General features: G+C 37.6%; 1 protein-coding gene across 1 annotated transcript in view; it reads right to left on the reverse strand.

Moving 5' to 3' along the window:
- Positions 1–9,019: 9,019 nt before the first annotated feature.
- Positions 9,020–20,889, reverse strand: part of ATP7A (ATPase copper transporting alpha) — a 128,295-nt gene continuing 116,425 nt past the window's right edge. The window contains exons 18-23 of the mRNA XM_005888672.3: positions 19,909–20,055; positions 18,984–19,126; positions 17,262–17,465; positions 16,628–16,745; positions 14,490–14,592; positions 9,020–14,109 (exon numbers count right to left, since the gene is read on the reverse strand). Of these exons, the coding sequence (XP_005888734.1) occupies positions 13,833–14,109; positions 14,490–14,592; positions 16,628–16,745; positions 17,262–17,465; positions 18,984–19,126; positions 19,909–20,055 (992 nt within the window). The 3' untranslated portion in view covers positions 9,020–13,832. The remainder of the gene's footprint in view (positions 14,110–14,489; positions 14,593–16,627; positions 16,746–17,261; positions 17,466–18,983; positions 19,127–19,908; positions 20,056–20,889) is intronic.

Genomic DNA, 20,889 nt, shown 5'->3' on the forward strand with positions numbered 1-20,889 from the left:
TTAGACATATAAAACAAAATTAGGGTGATTGAAGCAGAGATGGGGAAGGATAAATTAGGAGTTTGGAATTAGTAGATACAAACCACTATATATAGGATAGATAAACAACAAGGTTCCACTGTATAGCACAGGGAACTATATTCAACATCTTGTAATAACCTACAATGGAAAAGAATATGTATATGTATAACTGAATCACTTTGCTGTACACCAGAAACTAATACAACATTGTAAATCAGCTATACTTCAATACATAACAAATCCAGTCCTCTTGACCTCCACTCCAGTGCTCTTACCACCCCAGCACAGGTGGTGCAAACAGATCTTGACACCTGCTCTCCAAGTACTGCTGAAGGGACTGAGGGTGACATGGGCCCAGAATGCTATCTAGGATTCTATTCTTTTCTTTTAAATGCTTACTCTTGATACTTCTGAGGTGTTGTGAAACCCAGTCAAGAATCACTGTGGTAGTCAAAATCAAAATTAGCTCTAAACTTGCATATGTAATCTTAGTGAGTTTATTAGACTAACAAGTGCATTTTTAAAGGACTGTGAAAAGTTAGAAAGTATATTCTGCCCAGTAGTTACAGCAGCACCTAATTTAGGATGTACTTGGGGATCCCAAATTCTTTTATTCCAGTTTTATTGTTATATTGTTATATAATTGACACATAAAATTGTGTAAGGTATACAACACAATGATGTGATATTTGTATATGTTGAAAAATGATTATCACAATAAGTTTAGCTAAAATCCATCACCTCACATAGTTACAAAAAATTTTTTCCTTGTGAAGAGAACTGTTAAGACCTACTGTTTTTAGCAATTTTCAAATATACAAAATGGTACTTTTAGTTACAGTCATCATGCTGTACATTAGATCCTCAGAACTTATTTATCTTATAACCGGAAGCTTGTACCTTTTGAACACCTTCACCCAATTGCCCTACCCTCACCTCCTGCCTCTGGCAACCACAAATCTGGTCTCTGTTTCTATGAATTTGGTGTTTTAGATTCCACATAAGAGCGAGCTTATATAGTATTTGTCTTTCTCTGACTTATTTCACTTAGCATAGTGCTCTCAAAGTGTATCCATATTGTTGCAAGTGGCAAGATTTCCCTATTTTTTATGGATGAATTTTATTCCCTGCATATACATACCACATTTTCTTTATCCATTCATCCGCTGTTGGACATTTATTTCCAGATCTTTGCTATTGTGAATAGTACTGCAGTGAACATGGAGGTGCAGATATCTCTTCAGGTCCCAAATTCTTAGAGTTTCTCAGGTCATCGGGTACAGGTGGAAAGGTAGGAAATAAGCAGTAGGAAATAAGGCTTGTTGAGTGATATGAAAAGAAATGCTATGCCGCCTCCATGTAATGCCACTGTCTATAGTGGAATTTGTGAACAAATTACTTTGAAAAAACATTATTTTCTTGATCCTCCAGTCTCTAATACTGCTATCTATCTCTTGCTACCATTCTGGGAGGATTTCTTCCCATAATTCCCTGTATATTGCTGAGATGCAACCAAGGGTCAAGGAAAACAAAATACCTGTGAGAAGCTCTTGGTACATATTCCCACTGCTCATGTTTCTGTAATCAGACTTTCTCTAAAATGAGAAACTTTTCTCTTGGGAATCTTCAAAACCTCAAGATGATTGCTGAGGTCTTAGGACATGTGACCAAGCTAAAAGCATTTTCTTCCTCTTTGGATCTCATCTTTTTTTTTTTTCCAGGAACTAAGGGAGTTTCAAATCCTGCTTGACATGTGTTATGAAACAAACATTTTTAGTGAGAAGATTTCACCTTCTGCCCCCAACAAGTTTCTCCAGATTTCTTCCTCCCTTGGAGCTCTTGGGGTTACTCTGCTGGTTCAAGCCCTGCGTTGAGAGAAATTCTAACCAAAATGTCTAGAATTGCACATATGGATTGGGTGTGCTTCATCTTCATCCGGATCTCAGCTGTGTCTGAGCATTGTGGTCAGGCTGTCTCATCCTGCTTCCTTCCCCTGTGACTCCTTTCTACCACAAACTTGGCTGCCAGTTTGACAGTATTGCCTGTGTTGTCTTATATTTTCTTTGGTTTGAAGTGCAGAATTTGTTACTTTCTCCTAATGATGCCCAAGAGAAGCCTGTTGCCGGGAGCCACCAGGGGAGATCCCACCCATGACAAAGGTCATGCGGAAGAGACCTGACAGGCAAAGGCGGATCAGGCCTCAAGGGACCCCCTGAATCTGCTCGAGCATCTACCCCAAAACCACAATCTGTCTACTGTTTATTATATTATGCCTTTCACCAACTCTTCTGACATTAACAGGGGGCTATCCCTGAGCACCTTTCTCTGAAAAAAGTCAACTTAGGGCTTTAACTAATAAGTCTCCTGGGCATGAAAGGAATATTTCTATTTTAACCCCTCTGTTGGCATTCTAGCTTGCCTGACAGGTTTATCCATACTCTTGCAATTAACACACATGATTGTTCACAACTCCCCAGCCTTGTAAGGCACAGGAAGCCAAAACATTCCAAAAGTCCTAATGAGCATAGAGTCCTTTAAGGGATGAAAAATTATTAGAATAGATAGTACTGGTAAAGGGCTTCATTATTGGGCCAATGCTTGCTGCCAAGTTCCCATATCCCTTATCCATTGTGTACCTGGGATTTCATTGGTTAACATAGTTGGAATGTAGGAAAAACAAGTAGCAGCCTTGGAATTAACCACATCAGACCTTTGAGCTAATTGGTTCTTTCTTTGTTGTGACCCACTGGACCTTTGCTCCATGAGAATGTAACTCTGTTCAGTACATTCTGAGGCTGGGAGAAATAAAGAAGAAACACTTTAAGGGAAAACAAGTTTTCTGGCTGATCAGCCTTTATCAAAAAAGGGTCATAAAATGTCCACAGGCCTCCAAGGCCAGAAGGTAATGTACACAACATTGTTTATGAGAAAGGCATGCAGAAAAAATCCTGGTTTTGGTAAAGACAAAACGGATGTAACGTTTGGGCTGACTCTATGACTTTGCATCTTTCATTTCCCTCTATGTACAAGTCAAGGTATAAAAGTTCCTTTTGAAAATAAAGTTATGGGCCTCGCTCACCGAAGCCTGGTCTCCCCTTGTTGTTCTTTTTTTCCCTTTTCTCTCCTTTTCTCTCTCTGTTCTTCTTTCAGGATGACTCCTTGGAACACAGGCGCTTTATTGGCTTTCTGTATTAATCAAGGAAGATGAAGCCTCTGATCTCTCCGCTTTGCTATCCTTATCACCTAGGCCGTCATCCTGAGGGTACCCCTGGATCCTGCTGGGGCTGGACCCCGGCAGCCTGTAAAGAGACTGAATTCTGAACCTACAACATGATCAAGAACTAACTTGAAACCATTACTAAAGGGTGGGAGGAAGAAACATCACAAAAACCCATTTACAGGGCCAATTCTTGGCAGAACTGAGAAACTTCTAGCCAGGTCTTAGTAGTTTTAACCTTAGTACTCTCTCCTTCATACACCTCTAGAGTATCTGGGGCCAAGATTTTCTACCACGTGTGTCACACTCCTTTGAGAAACCTTCCTTTGAGAGCCCAGTCCTTCTCACTTTTAAGTACTGAAACTACAAGGTTTCAGTAGAGGTGTTTCTCAGAAAAAAAGAGATAAAAGCAGAATAGTATGTTTTGCAAAAACATCATAATGGGGAGGGGGGTTAACCCCTGGACAACATATTTTTTTTGTGAGTCAGGAGACATTCCCTAGCAAGATCCCTGAGGTTTGTAGCAATGCCTTTTTTGGGAGGAAAGGACCCCTTTTTGGCTTTTACAAAACTCTCACCTATTCTATGTATCCTCTTTTGTTTTCGAATAAAAATAGGTAATGGCAACTTCCCTCGTGGTCCAGTGGTTAAGAATACGCCTTCCAATGCAGGGGACGTGGGTTTGATCCCTGGTCAGGGACATAAGATCCCACATGCCTTGGGGCAACTAAACCTGTGCACCACAACTAGGGAGAAGCCTCTGTGCCACAAGGAAAGATCCCATGTGCCTCAGCTAAGACTCAATGCAGCCAATAAATAATAAATAAATAGAAATAATTTATCATGTGCCAGGTGTAATTAGTATTTTACATGTATTTACTCGGGTAACAAGTAACTCTATGAAGTAAATATCATTATTCCAGTTTTTAGATAAGGAAACAGACACAGAAAAATAAGTAGTCCAAGGTCACCTAGCCAGTAAGGAACAGAGCTGTGATGGTATCACTGTTTACCCAGGACCATGTGGCTTCTCTTAATCCCTATACTTTCTGCTGGTGAACTGGGTTGATACATGGATCTAACTATTCCTATGCAATATCCTTGGCAGGTTCCTATGCAATATTGTTCTTTACAGCATCAAACTTTACTTTGACCACAGACATATCCTCAGCAGAGCGTCATTTCCACTTTGGCCCAGCCACTTCATTCTTTCTGGAGCTATTAGTAATTGCCCTCCCTTCTTCACCAGTAGCATATTGGACCCCTTCCTACTTGTGGGGCTCATATTCTGGTGTCATATATTTTTGTGTTTTCATACTATTTATGGGGTTCTCAGAGCAAGAATACTGGAGTGGGTTGCCCTTTCCTTCTCCAGTGGACCACATTTTGTAGGAACTCTTCACTATGACCCATTTGTCTTGGATGGCCCTGTACGACATGGCTCATAGCGTCATTGAGTTATACAAGCCCCTTTGCCACAAGGCTGTGATCCATGAATGCAAGAATAGCTGGAACTCTCCTATAATACTGGCAGGAATGTAAGATGGCACAACCAGTCTAGAGGAGTTTGGTTATTTCTTACAAACAGACACTCATCATATGACCCAGCAAACAAACTCCTGAGCATTTACCCTAGACCAGGATTTCTCAACCCTGGCACTATTGACATATCAGGCCAGCTAATTCTTGATTGGGTGGTGGGAAGCAGGTTGTTCTATCCTTTGGAGGATGTTTAGCAGCATCCCTGATTTGTGCTTTCCAGTGATGCAAGTAGTACCCCCTTCCACCAAGATGAGACAAACAAAATGTCTCCATTTTGTCTCCAAAATGTCTCCAAACATATATTGTCAGATATCCCTTGGGATTGCAAAATAGCCCCCATTTGAGAACCACATTGCTAGAGAAATGAAACTTAAGTCCATGCAAACCCAAGTTCATGCAAATACCTAAACCCAAATGTTCATGAGTGTCTTATTCACAACTGCCAAAAACTAGAACAACCCAAATACCCTTCAATGGAGAAAGGAATAAGAAAACAATGCTAAGTCCATGCAATGTAGTACTACCACTAGAGCAAAAAAAAAAAAAAAATAAATAAAGTCATTAATATACACATTAAATTTAATGGACCTCAAAGTTATTATGCTGAGTGAAAGTCAATCTCAAAATGTTACACAATGTATGGTTCCATTTATATGGCATTCTTGAAAAGTCAAAATTATAAGGACAAAAAGGTAGATCAGTGGTTGCCAGAAGTTAGGAATGAAGGGAAAATGTGGCAAAGGGATAACATGAGTTGAGTTTTGGTGGGTAGTAGAACTCTTCTGTATACTGACTACTGTGGTGTTTACATGTACTATAGCTTACAGAACTGTATACCAAAAGAAAGAACCAATTTTATTGTATGTTCAAAGTAAAAAAAAATAATTAATTTGGCTGCATCAGGTCTTAGCTATGACCCACAGGCTCTTCCTTGCAGGGTGTAGGCTTCTCTCTCTAGTTGTGCCTCACAGGCTTAGTTGCCCCATGGCATGTGGGATCTTAATTCCCTGATCAGGGATTGAACCTGCATCCCCTGCATTGGAAGGTAGATTCTTAATCACTGGACCACCAGGGAAGTCCTAATTTTTTTTTAAATAAGAAGTTTTTAAAAACCTGGGACACAAGGTTTTTGGATGTTATTAAGTGAAGCTGTGATTCCAGGAGCTGCTATAGCCATCTTGTCTTTGATTATGTCAGTGGTAATGAACTTTGGAACTGCCCCTCTCAGGACTTCTTGCTGTGTGACATAATATATCTCCTTTATACTTAGGAGATGTGGTACATATATACAATGGAATACTATTCAGCCATAAAAAGAAAAAAAGAATGAAATTACCATTTGCAGCAACATGGATGCAACTAGAGATTATCATATTAAGTGAAGTAAACAAAGACAAATATCATATGATATCACTTATATGTGAAAGCTTTAAAAAATACAAATGAGAATGGATAAAATAGCTGTGGTACATATACACAATGGAATAGTACTCAGCTATTAAAAAGAATGCATTTGAATCAGTTCTAACAAGGTGGATGAAACTGGAGCCTATTATACAGAGTGAAGTAAGTCAGAAAGAAAAAAACCAATACAGTATATTAATGCATACATATGGTATTTAAAAAAGATGGTAACGATGAGAGACATATAGATGTCTCTATATGCGAGACAGCAAAAGAGACACAGATGTAAAGAACAGACTTTTGGACTCTGTGGGAGAAGGCAAGGGTGGGATGATTTGAGAGATAGCATTGAAACATGTATATTATCATGTGTGAAATAGATCACTAGTCCAGGTTCGATGAGACAGGGTGCTCGGGGCTGGTGCACTGGGATGACCCTGAGAGATGGGATGGGGATGGAGGTGGGAGGGGGATTCTGGATAGGGGACACATGTACACCCATGGCTGATTCATGTCAATGAATGGCAAAACCACTGCAATATTATAAAGTAATTAGCCTCCAATTAAAATACATTAATTAATTAAAAAATACAAATGAACTTATTTACAGAATAGAAATAGACCCACAGACATAGAAAAAAAATTTACAGCTACCAAAGACAAAAGGGCAGGGGAGGGATAAATTAGGAATATGGGATTAACATATATACATTACTACATATAAAATAGATAATCAACAAGGACCTACTCAATATTTTATAATAACTTATAGTGGGAAATAATCTGAAAAAGAATGGATATATGTATAACTGAATCACTGTACTATACACCTGAAACTAACACAATATTGCAAACCAACTATCATATAAAATAAAAATTAAAGATACAAAATTTATTATAATCTGTTATACCAGCAATAGGAAACTATTAAATAATACAGTCACCCAGCTGGTATACAACAGAACTGGAATATTGCAAATAGGTCTGGTGGACTCCAAAATCAATGCTCTTTCTATCACTATGGAGATGTGGTGCTTTTAAAGAAATGGTGGATGGGACTTCCCTGGTTGTGCAGTGGGTAAGAATCCACCTGCTAATGCAGGGGAACACGGGTTTGGTCCCTGATCCTGGAAGATCCCACATTCCATGGGGCAATTAAGCCTGGTGCTGCAACTACTGAGCCCACATGCCCTAGAGCCCATGCTCTGCAACAAAAGCCACCACAATGAGAAGCATGTGCACTGTAATTAGAGAGTAGGTCCCACTTGCCACAACTGGAGAAAGCCCGCATGCAGCAACAAAGACCCAGTGCAGCCATAAATACATAAATATTAAAGAAAAGAAACAGTGGATGCAAAGTGAAAGGTAAAAAGCTACAAGAAGGAAGAAGAGCTTAGAACTGATTCTGTGTTCTACAATATGACCTCTTCTACATGGCCTGTTGTTTTTCATTTCAATACTTATAAAGTTATTTGGATTTAAAATAATCTTTTCAAGTAATTGCTAATACTTCTGGCTAGATCTAAAGGTCATTAGTACTTTAGAATGAATTCATCTCAGTTTTTTATTATGTGATGCTAATAACTGCAATGAAGAAACTGAAATTTTGATTGGGTGAGGGAGAAGCAAATAATGCTCAAGTAATGGCAGCACTTCAGTTTACAGACAGGCCTGGGGGCTGGGGGAAGGGCTTTGACAATGAAAAGCTGGGGGCCATTCAAGGGCAATAGATACAATATGCCAAAGACTATTTCAAACTTTTTCAGAGAACTGCCTGCATAGAAGTTTTCAGATTTAAATTGCATGAGATCCTATTTATACTAGCAATTTCATTTAAACCTTGTCCTCAAGAACCTTGCCTTTCACACCTTACTCATCACTCATTTCCACAACTAGTGGTCACATCTATGAAAAGGAAGCATTAAGCAATTCACAAATTTGACTAGGGCTCACTGGCTCTAGTCAAATTTGTGAAAGCAGCAGCCCAATCTCTCTCATCTCTATTTGAATTTTAGCAGGGCCTTTAAAGCCTCCCCCAACAGAAGGTTTCTGGCTTCTTTGTTTTGCTTTGGTTTTGTCTGGAAGGTTTTGAAACCTGACTGCACGTCTTTCTCAGAGGTCAGTCAAGACTCCAGTAAGAAAGAGGGCTGGCCAGCCAAGCAGATACCTCAGTGATTTTTTTCTTCTATTTTCATTTTTAATCTTATTTTCATACCCTGAATAATCCCAAGGATTTGAGAGGGAAATAAAACTTAGTTTTTCCTTACAAATAAGTTTAAAACCCTTCTTAACTTGAATAAGTGTTTAGGTATGGGAATATATTTTCAGCGGGATCCTCATACACACTGTTGTATAGGACTTCCCAGTTGCTAGAAAAGCTCTTGTCTCCATTTAGCTCATTTAGGTTAGACAATCTATAAAGAAAGTATTACAGGCTATGAAGGAAAAGAGGACAATTATATTCCTTTGTTTCTTATCCTCACTAAAAGATACAGCAAGAGGAGTGAAGTCTGAAGGGAAACAGATTTCTTCCCTCTCACTCTTAGTGAATGTGTGGTACTGCCTCCAATCCTGCCCCATTGTTGATTAAAAAAAAAAAAAAAAACACCTAAAACCACAAGGTAGTTTGGAACTTCTGGTAGAGGAGTTGGATGATATAACAAAACAGACACTGACAAAAAAATTCTTTTTTTTTAGAATACTATAATTGTAAAGTTGAAGGCACATCCTTGGCAGAAATATGATCAATTGCATGCTTATGGAAAAACAAACCACTGAATATCTTGACTACAGAAGATGATTATTGCACAACATTGTCCACTGATGTTTTGGGTATTAACCAACAATGGTTAATTAAACATTTCTTTAAAAGCATAAGATTGAGACGCCTGGTTTTGGCTATAAAAGGCATTTATTATCAATGCCATTACAGAAGCTCTTTTCACTGAAGAACAAGAATTCATGCTTTTGTATTTTATCTGGTTACCCATACCAGATAAACTTTCAGAAAGACTACAGAAAGTTAGTGTAAAAATAGCTAATAATTTGGCATGAATCTAAATATTTTATATTTGGTAAAACAGTATTTTTAAAATATAGAAAATAAACAAAAAAATCTAAAAGGAGTGAGTCCAGAAATGTTTTTATTCTTATTAAAACAACCAGTAACCAGATGCCTCACCCAAAGGAAATAACAAAATAGAGTAAAATAAATATTAAGGAAAATAATTTTAAAAGCAAGATTCACAAGTAATAGAATAAATTCTCTAAGAGCACACATTTTTGATTTTTAAGCTGTGTATATAAAAGATATGGACATTTAAATTTTTGGAAACATTTTGTCTACAATGCAATTTTAAGTATTCTTAACAAGGAATACATCCAATAGAATAACTTTTAAAAAGTTAAAGCAAAGTATAAAATTATTTGTTCACAAGGCATCAAATCTAATACTCTAAAATGTTGATACTAAACTAGGAAAAATAACACTTCTATTGTCACAACTGACAACCATACTTCTTTAGACTATGACACTAAATAGTTATGCTTTAACCTTTGAAATTTAAAAGGCATCTTTGGGTATTTAAGATAAAAGATGCCCCTTAGTTGAGTCTGAATCAGCACTGAATATGAAAACATCCTTGTTATCATCAGACTGAGGGCATGGTTGCTGAATGAATACAGAAGAGTGACGAAGGAACAACAAAAAACGAACTTCAAATATTCTAATATCAAATTCAAATATAAATCCATTTCCTTCTATATGGTAACATGTGTATACATGTATGATACGAGTAAACACAGACGCATATGCACACATTTATAAAGTTTGTTCTCATTAGTAAATAATTACCTAAAGCTAGTTGCTAACTAAAAGCAGGGTTTTTGATCCCCTCCATATATCACCTCTCTGTTTGGTGACTACATATGCTCTATGAAGCTAATGGGAGCTCAGAATTGCAAGAGACTTGCGGAAGAGAATTCAAAGATAGTGACAGATATTTAAAGCAGGATTCTTTCGAAATGGCATGTTTTCTATTCCTGTACAAAAGGCTAAATTATATTCTTGATTTTTCTCAGATTATATAGGCTCTCTTCTCATTGACCTATGACGTGCATCTCTTGGCATGTGGGGCCAAATGGACAACTCTAACACACACATGAAATAAACGTAGTAACTGGCTATGTTCAAGTGCTTCAGGGAGATAGGAATGAGAATGAGGGGAAAGCTGTCTCTTTTTTCAAAAGTCTCTATTATACATTTTTTTGTATTAGCTATTTCTTCTAGAAGAAACAAGTTATGGTATGATGGACCACTGGAATTGAAATAAGAAACAAGTATTAAAATTCAAATTGAAAGCATGGAAGATGGCATAGGCATTGGTCTAAAAAGAGCCTAGACATACAAATTCATTCATATTTCATTAAAATTGGTTTGCTTTTCTAGATTAAAAGCACCTTCATCACATTTTAGTTCTCTTTTCAAGATAGATGAGATAAAAATGAGATCTTTTCCAAATCTTAAAAGTCAATGTAAAAAAAAATAAGTCAATATAGAATTATGTTGTAAACTTTTTGAGTCTGTATGAAAGAACAAGAGAAAAAGGAAGTTGGGGAAGAAGAAACCCATCCCCTACTCCCACATGATTTGACTCTGCTCTGTAAAAACAATTTTTAATATAATAATTAATATTTACTGAGTATAAATCTTATGTGCTAGGCATTGAGTTAGTAGCTTTACATGTGACAATGGGAATAGATTTTAGGAACTTACGAGTTTTTTTCACTTACATATTCTGCATCTGAAATCCACCTTGCAGATAACAAATTAGTTTAAATAGTCATACAAGTACCATACCTCTGACCAATGTATTAACTCCCAGGCACTCACAGGGCAATTTCTAAATTTATATGCCAATGAGAAGCCTATAAATCTGCCAATCACACTAACTAGCAAGTGCAAATATTTTAAACTACAGACAAATATAGATTTGGCTAAAACGTATCACAATCTAGGGAAATTCTTATTTCTGTATTACAATTTGTATTACAATTTACTATAGTTTTTGGAAAAAGCAGCTTAGTGTAATGGCATTATTTTAAAGTCATTTTGAGAGATTATCTAAAACAATAAGACAATTAAAATCTATTAAATTATAAATATCAGCTAATGTCTTGTATTCTTTCCAAAAAGGACAGATTTAGTGAATCCAGGCTTTCATTCCAATCCCAAAGAAGGGTAATGCCAAAGAATGTTCAACCTACCACACAACTGCACTCATTTCACATGCTAGCAAAGTAATGCTCAAAATTCTCCACACCAGGCTTCAACAGTATGTGGACCAAGAACTTCCAGATGTTCAAGCTGGATTTAGAACAGGCAGAGGAACTCAGAGATCAAATTGCCAATATCCATTGGATCAAAGAAAAAGCAAGGGAATTCTAGAAAAACATCTACTTTTGCTTCATTGACTACACTAAAGCCTTTGACTTTGTGATCACAACAAACTGTGGAAAATTCTTAAAGAAATGGGAGTACCAGACCACCTCACCTGCCTCCTGTGAAACCTGTATGCAGGTCAAGAAGCAACAGTTAGAACCAGACAAGGAACAATAGACTGGTTCCAAGTTGGGAAAGGAGTATATCAAGGCTATATATTGTCACCCTGCTTGTTTAACTTATATGCAGAGTACATCATGCAAAATGCCAGGCTGGATGAAGCACAACTGGAATCAAGACTGACAGGAGAAATATCAACAACCTCAGATATGCAGATGACACCACACTTATGGTAGAAAGTGATTAGGAACTAAAGAGCCTCTAGATGTGGACAGTGAAAAAGCTGACTTAAAACTCAACGGAGTGCTCAGCCTTCCACTGAAGACTGGTCTGCAGCCCCCACCACCCAGGCCACGGAATGGGTAGGAACCACCACTGAGTGGTAGTAAGCTGTTCTTCCAGACACTTGTAGAACTTCCACAAACTTCCACCAAAATGGAAATTTGGTTGATGGAAAATAAACTGTTTCTAAAAAAAAAAAAAACTCAATGTTCAAAAAATGAGTATCATGGCATCTAGTCCTATCACTTCAGGGCAAATAGATGGGGAATACATGGAAAGAGTGACAGACTTTATTTTTTTGGGTTCCAGTCACAGACTGTGACCATAGCTTGTTCCTTAGAAGAAAAGCTATGACCAACCTAGACAGCATATTAAAAAGCAGAGATATGACTTTGCCAACAAAGGTCCATATAGTCAAAGCTGTGGTTTTTCCAGTAGTCACGTATGGATGTGAGAGTTGGACATAAACAAGGCTAAGCACCGAAGAATTGATGCTTTTGAACTGTGGTGTTTGAGAAGACTCTTGAGAGTCCCTTGGACTGCAAGATCAAACCAGTCAATCCTAAAGGAAATCAGTCCTGAATATTCATTGGAAGGATGGATGCTGAAGCTGAAGCTCCAATACTTTGGCCATCTGATGCAAAGAAATGACTCACTGGAAAAGACCCTGATGCTGGGAAAGATTCATGGCAGGAAGAGAAGAGGACGACAGAGGATGAGATGGTTGGATGACATCACCGACTTAATAGACATGAGTTTGAGCAAGCTCTGGGAGATGGTGAAGGACAGTGAAATCTGGCATGCTGCAATCCATGGGGTGGCATAGAGTTAGATGTGACTGAGTGACTGAAGAACAGCAAGAATAACAACAAGGTAACTTTATGACCAGTATATGTTAAAGATGGTAGTGTCAATCTTTGGGAAAAAAATCAATTGTAGAAGTGGCACAAAATCTTAAGTTTCTGAACCAAGGCTGACAGACAATACTAAGAACTTATAGCTGAACTCAGCAGGAATGAACTGAAAGATTACACAGAGCTAAGGAGTCACTGAAGGAAGAATCTGATCTATTTTTTTTAATAGTGGAAAGATGGGAAGCAGGGAACTATATAGGCCCTTAAGGTCTTTGAGCTACAAGACAAAGAAACAAAGAAGGTACTGGAAAAGTTGTCAGTTACTTTTGTCAATGAGAAGCTATCTACACTAGCTCACTTGAAAGAACATAACAAAAGTAAACACACTGGGGCATCTAAGAAAGCAACCACAAAGACCAAGATGCAGGGAGAATAAGAGGGGAAGAAAGCCTGTAATAAATAAGGCACGTCTATTTTTAAACAATTTCTACTGTTTTTCTTCAAAAACTAGATGTTTTATACAGTGCTTTGAAAGCCACTGCTCCCCAATCTGGCAGGCAGGGAGAAGGGCTCAAGAATCTCAAGATTATGCACTCAAATTTTACAATGTTTAATTATCTTTTCTTGAACTTTTAGTCAAATAAAAAATTATTTATGACTTCAGCAGCAATTCAGCATCTTCAGCTGTAGGACTTGTAAACCTCACTGCTCTACCTTATCTGTTGCTAGTGAAAACAAAAAATACTGGAATTTCATTTTCAATAAAGCTAGGTTCTGAGCTGATGCCCTGAAAAAGATATTTTTGCCATCAGACAAATGCAATTCAAATAGGTTCCCTAAAATGAGAGCATGAGACCAACATAAAGCCTTGCAATATTTTAAAAAGCTAAGGTGATCATGAATACTGTGTCAGTGCAGGACAACATCATCTAGCAGCATTCTCTGTGGTCTGTTACAACGCACTGTCGTCATCTTCCCTGCAGTCTCCGACCAGGAGTGAGTGCTTGTCAGGTTCACTGGTACCAACGCTGTTTAGTGATCGTTTATCAGACAGTAGTGAATTTATGGAGGCTCTGCTGTAATTAACAATTCGGTCCAGCAAACCCAGTTTAGGAGAATTTCTTGAGGTATCATCTATTCCAACATGAACACTTATTTCTGAAGGACTTTTCTGTCCCATTTGGTTTCGGGCATGTAGTTCATAATTCTCATAAGTTGGTTTCCTGTAACTGGAAAGATGCAAAAGTATACTAGTTTGAAATAATCAAATGTGAACCAGGTGCTTGTTACATTCAAAAATGAAAAGAGATTTGGATAGTATGAAATGTATAAAGGTGGCCCCTGCTACGAATTTAGCTCAAAAGGAGTTGTGTGAGGTCACATGATCAGAATCCTACTTCTCAGAGCCAGTGCACTAGATTTTACACCCCGCAGTGCTTGTGGTTGCTCTGTATAGACTACACAAGGTGATAATTACATAAAATTAATATTTATTATTAAAAACAGTTTGGGCTTATCATTAATCAATACAAGAATAAAACCTAGCAAGACTGACTGTGGGTGATAAAAGGAATACAAAAGAGAAGCGTGAGCAAGCCATTATACTTACAGTTTAAGGAAGAGTGAAGAAAGTACTACTGAAACAGATGAAGCAGCCATTGCAGCAGATCCCATCCAGGGTTGCAAAACCAAACCAATGGGCATAAAAACTCCTAGAAAATAAGTTTGGATTAATTAGAGCAGACAGTACTAAACACATTGCCAATGTGTTCCTAATACATATATACAAATCATTTCCTTCCTCAATATTTAATCAGCAATTTATCCTCCTGTTGGTACAGATTTATGTCGTTGCTGATTTTTCACTAACAGAGTGTTGCTGTGAACATTCTTGTACATGTCCCCCTGTTTGAGAACTTCCCTAGGGTACATACCTAGAGGTGAAACAGCTGGATTATAACATGGGCACACCTTCAACTTTAGGTAGATGCTTCTCAGTTGTTCTCCAAAGTGGCTATACCAGATCACAAACCCCCCAGTAGTGTATTAGAGTTCATATTCTACAAACTTATCTACACTTGGTTTTGACAGACATTTTAAAATTTGTTCAAATGATAGAGATGAGATAGACTTACTGCACTTGTAGTTTTTTTATGTGCTAATCTGTATTTTTGTACTTTTTCTACAGTGACCATATATTACTTGTATAATTTTTCAAAAATAATTTGCTCCATGAATTAATCTCCCTGGACTTTGATTGTTCTACTGTGTCTTCTCTGTATCTGTGTTTCCCTGTTGATAACCAGCTTTGTAATTGTTCTCATGTTCTTCATGTTCATCTTTGGCTCTCTAACCAGAGAGAACAAAATGTGATAACTATTTTTCTTTCTTTTTAAAAAAAAATATTTAATTTTTATTTATTTTTGGCTGTGCTGGGTCTTCATTGCTGTACATGGGCTTTCTCTAGTTGCAACAAGCAGGGGCTACTCTTCACTGCAGTGTGCAGGCTTCTCACTGTGATGGCTTCAGTAGTCGAGAAGCGTGGGCTCCAGTAGTTATGGCTCATGGGCTTAGTTGCTCCACAGCATCTGGGATCTTCCCAGACCAGGGAAGATTCAACCCGTGTCTCCTGAATTGGCAGGAGGATTCTTAATCACTGGACCACCAGGGAAGTCTGATAACTATTTTTCTCATGTTATTGTTAACACCTACCAAGCCCCTAGGTAACAGGGATGATCAGATGCTTATTAAATAACTCTAACCTGCTTTTTGGAGGTTCATATTCTTTTTTTGGGGGGGGTCATATTCTTTTGTTCAATCTCTCTCTCTCTCACACACATACACACACCCCTGGCTCCCCAACCTAAAAAACTGTTGGTATCTTAAAACATTACGAACATTCTCTATGTGTTATAATTACAACAATGAAACAAGATAAAAACTGATACAGAGTAAAAAAGATCAGAAAGATATGTACAAACTAAAATACCAACAATAGTTGTATTTGGGTAGTGAGATTAAAGGTAAATTTATTCTCTTCAGCAAAAAAAAATAAATGACCAAGTAAATAAGTACATATGGAGAAAGAGATGAAGCAATGTGGCAAGATATATTAACTGTGAATTTAGGCGAAGGGTACACAGATTTTATTATATCATTTTTTCCCTTATTTTTGTAGGTTTGAAAATTTCAAAATACAAAGTTGGAGGGGAAAAAAAGGTAAAATAAAATAAACCTGTCTGAATGATAATACATTTTAAGGCATAATGAAAATGCTGAAAATTTAAATTACTGATTTTCCCTGATAGCTCAGTTGGTAAAGAATCTGCCTGCAATGCAGGAGACCCTGGTTTAATTCCTTGGTGGGGAAGATCCACTGGAGAAGGGATAGGCTACCCACTTCAGTATTCTTGGGCTTCCCTTGTGGCTCAGCTGGTAAAGAATCCGCCTGCAATGCAGGACACTTGGGTTTGATCCCTGGGTTGGGAAGATCCCCTGGAGAAGGGAAAGGCTACCCACTCCAGTATTCTGGCCTGGAGAATTCCATGGACTGTATAGTCTATGGGGTCGCAAAGAGTTGGACATGACTGAGTGACTTTCACTTTCACTTTAATATTATCTCTCACCATACCAGCAGGCTACATACAAAACTGGGCTCAAAACCAGTAAGAAGAAGACTAAAACTTCCAATATGGTAGACATCTAATGACTTCAGGAAAAAAGCAACACAAGTTAACCATCACATACCAGCAGCTATAGGAATTCCAATCAGATTATAAATTAGAGCAAAGACAAAATTTATCCGAATCCTCTTGACTGTCTTCCTTGATAAATCAATACTTGCCACTACATCCAGAAGATCATTCTGAGAACAGAAATTTTTATGATATTAGCAATAGATTCTAACTTAACTAATAACTTGTATTTGATACCATGTATGACAAAGATGATGTGTATCTTAGGGAAATATGTGAATTAACTCAAATCTCAGATACTGCTAAAAATTTGAGTCAGTCTTGGAAGAGGTTTTTCAGAATTTTTTTCTCAGGGTTCTGAAAACACTTTTAGAGTTGTATGCTGGTACAGGGACTAAACCCCACTAAAATAACTTCAGCAAGTACTTGCTGAAGATAATTGTGTTCTATGTATATTCCTAAATTTAATTCATTTAGAAGTTTGTCATTCTCATTTGCTCCCCTGAATTGAGAAAGTATGAAAGTAATTACTAAGACTTCTCATACTCCCATCCTGAATTCTCCCTTTCTCAAAGGCCAGGAGGATGGAAATTAGAAGGACAGAGTCATTGTGTTCAATATACAACATCATCTCTGACCATGCAGAGCAGTCTCACACTCCTGAAAGGTCAGGCCACCAGACTTACCCTTATTAAAACCACATCAGCTGCTTCAATGGCTACATCTGTGCCTGTGCCAATAGCAATTCCAACATTAGCCATCGCCAGAGCTGGGGAGTCATTGATTCCATCTCCTACCATTGCTACCCGTTTCCCCTCCTCTTGAAGTTGCTTCACCTTAGCAACCTTGTGGGAAGGTAGAACTTCAGCAAACACTTTAGTAATGCCAACCTACATGAGGAAAAACAAACTCCACTCATTTCAAGAAATATTACTGAGTACATGAAATATAGGGCTTCCCTGGTGGTTCAGTGGTAAAGAATCTGTCTGCCAATGCAGGAGATGCAGGTTCGACCCCTGGTCTTGTCTGGGAAATTTCATGGACAGAGAAGCCTGATGGGCTACAGTCCATGGGGTAAAAAAGAGTCAGACATGACTGAGCAACTAAATAACAAAAACAACAAAGCCTAAAATATAACTGTTATATTTTATATAAAATATTTATTATTTTATATAGTGATTTTATATACATAACAATGATGGTTCATCATTTTATATGATGAGGTGCCTGCATTTTCCACCTACCAGATGTCCAGATTTTAAAATATTAGTAATATCTAGGGATAGTAAGACTACAGGGAAATGAGCTCTCTTAGATACTGTTGGTGGGTGTGTAAATGTGTACTGTCATTTTGGAGGGCATGTACCAGCATCTATCAAAGTGTGCATGTCATTTGGTTAAGGAATTCCATTCCTAGCTATATTTTGGACATTCTTATACATGTATAAAAGATGTATGCCCAAGGATGTATATTACTGCCTTAGTTGTAACAACAAAATTTTCAAAAGCACATAAATTATTATTTTTTATTAGAGGAATGGTTAAGCCAATTATGATACATTCACACCATGGAATTCAATGCAACGATGTAGAAAGAATGAAGTAACTTTATATGTTCAGACATGGACAAAGCTCCATGGACATGGACAAGGCATATATATTATTATCTGAAAGAAAGTAAACTGCTAAACAATTTGTACAAAAATGATCCAGTTTATGTTGAAAATACCAGAACTATACATCTGTATATGAACAATAAGTACATAAGAAAGTGTAAGGGGCGAGGGCTGGACAGGAAGCTTGGGAAAAGGGTGACAAACTTTTTACTTTATATCCTTCTGTATCTTTTTATACAAGACAGTATTTATATATTACTTCTATTAGTCAATAGAAGAGGGGAGAAGGCATTCCAAAGTAGAAAAGACTAACATGAGAAAAGTTTTAGAGGGAAGGCAAAGGTGGGGGATCAGTAGCAGGAAAATGCCACGGAAGAGCTGGTTCGTTCTACCAGTGGTATCCAGGATGGACTAGAGAGGGCCATGCATGGAGCTACTGCTGTACTTTAGGCATGAGAGGATGAGAGCCTAGCTTAGGCTGGCAGCACTGGTAGAGACTACGAGCAACATTTCAAAGGAAGCATCAACAGAAACTGTGTACAATGTCACTAAGCACCTCATGAATTAAGCAAATAGCTTTTTACTTATAACAGTTTCAGAAAAAAGTGCAAAGCCCTTCCTGCGCAGACAGTATGTCAATTCTTTTTTAAGGAACCAGGTATGGCTACTCAGGGATAATGAAAATAATAGGTAGTACCAATTCTTTAGCACCTGAAGGGAAGAAAGAAAATGTATGTGAAGACTTAGAAGTTAACACATACTCCCACCCCAACTACTAAGTAAACCCATTACCTGAGAAGCAATAGATCTAGCTGTTTTACTGTTGTCTCCAGTCATCAGAACTACTTCTAAGCCCATAGATTTCAGAATATGGACAGCCAGTTCTGCTTCAGGCTTCACTGTATCAGCAATAGCTATCAAACCGCACAGCTCATCTAATGTAAGAGCACCAGAAAATAGAATTTGGAATATGGTGAAAGCAGAATAATAGTCTGACTTAAAATTTCAGAAAGAAATGATTTTTGTTAAACAAAGTTGTTCAGGGCTTAGCTTAACTCCAAATACCCCTAAGCCCACACAACCCCACAGTAAGCCTCTATTCTTGGTTGTGAAAATACCACAAACCCCACAGTAACCCCACAGTAAGCCTCTATTCTTGGCTGTGAAAATCTCAGAGTGAGGTAGGGGTTACTAATGAAGGTAATAATAGGAAAATGAAAATAAACTTTACTGGATACTAAAAGACTTACATTCTTCCTTTAGAGAAGTATTGCCAAGAGCTCCAAACACTTCAGCTAATTTAAAGGCAAATGAAACTGAAACCCAATACCTTCTTCAAAACTGGCATTTTATACTGGGAGGAAAAAATCACTGCAGTAGCTATTTTATTTCAAAAATGAAAGTAAATGGTATTTTCTGCTTTTCCCTGGACCTAAAAAGGCCATAGTAAGATATTGCCTTCATACTTAGCAAAGATTATAAATGTTAACTAATTAATCTCACAGCTACAAACTTACCCTAAGAAATAATTTAATAAAAGCCAGGCAAATGCAAGAGAATTTTAAATTAATCAGTAACAATTATGTATTGCTGACATTTTTATTTTGCATTCAGGCTCCTTTTGAATAACCCTCATAGTTCAGATATCTCTCAAAAATATACAGAAAACAATTGAGATCACAACACTGAGTCACAGTGTACTTAAGGAAAACCTTACCATCAACTGCTACCAGTACAGCAGTCCGACCTCTTCTCTCATGTTCAGTCATGGAATCATTTACACTGTTATTAATGGCAAGACCATTTCTAATCATCCACTCCCGGTTGCCAATGAGAACTTTGTACTGCTGAGCATTAAGAGCATCTGAAAGAAAGTACAGAAGAAACATTTAGTGAACTTGTTTAATATTTACAACAACCCTTAAGGGACATTCTTCCTCTCTAAGCTTGCAGTTACTACATCGGTTTTTTTGGTAGAACATAGCCTATGACAGTGATTTCCAAATGTTCAAGGAACATACTCTACTCTTCTATGCCTCTGGGCCTTTGCACATGTTGCTGCCTCCACCTGGAGGTCCTCATCACTCCTCTCCAAATACCAAATTGCATCATATTCCTTAGAAGCTAGTTCAAGCATTACTTTCTTGGTGATGCTTTCCATTCAACATTTCCTTATGATCTTCCATGGCAATTGAATAAAGTTAAAAATATTTAGTGTACATCAGTACAACCATCAATGGTTAGATAAGAACACAGAACTACAGTGATATCTTACTAACTTTAAGTGGGCCCTTAGTGCTTTCTGGCAATTCTACTGTATTTCCCTAGTCCATTCATTCTCCATTCCTTCTAGATGGCTATTTTATACCTTTTTTTCTCCCATTCTCATACCAGATGATGATGCGCTTCCTACTTCAGGAAGAAAATAAAAGCAATCAGAAAAGAACTTTCAGAAGCTCTCATTGCCATATATACCCAACTACCTAAGCCTCTGTACATACTGATCTAGTTTATTTTCTGTTACTATAAACAGCCCCAACTCCTATTTAAGGCCAACTTCTCCACTTGCATAAATAGATCCCTCTCCTTTGTCTATTTCAGAACATCTCTCCAACAATTCTCTCCTCTCTCTTCTGCATCATCATATTTTCTACTTCTGCTGCACACAGTCCTATTTTTAAAAAAGAAAACAAAACAG

Source organism: Bos mutus, chromosome X (genome assembly GCF_027580195.1).
Source record: "Bos mutus isolate GX-2022 chromosome X, NWIPB_WYAK_1.1, whole genome shotgun sequence".
Taxonomy (NCBI): Eukaryota; Metazoa; Chordata; class Mammalia; order Artiodactyla; family Bovidae; genus Bos; species Bos mutus.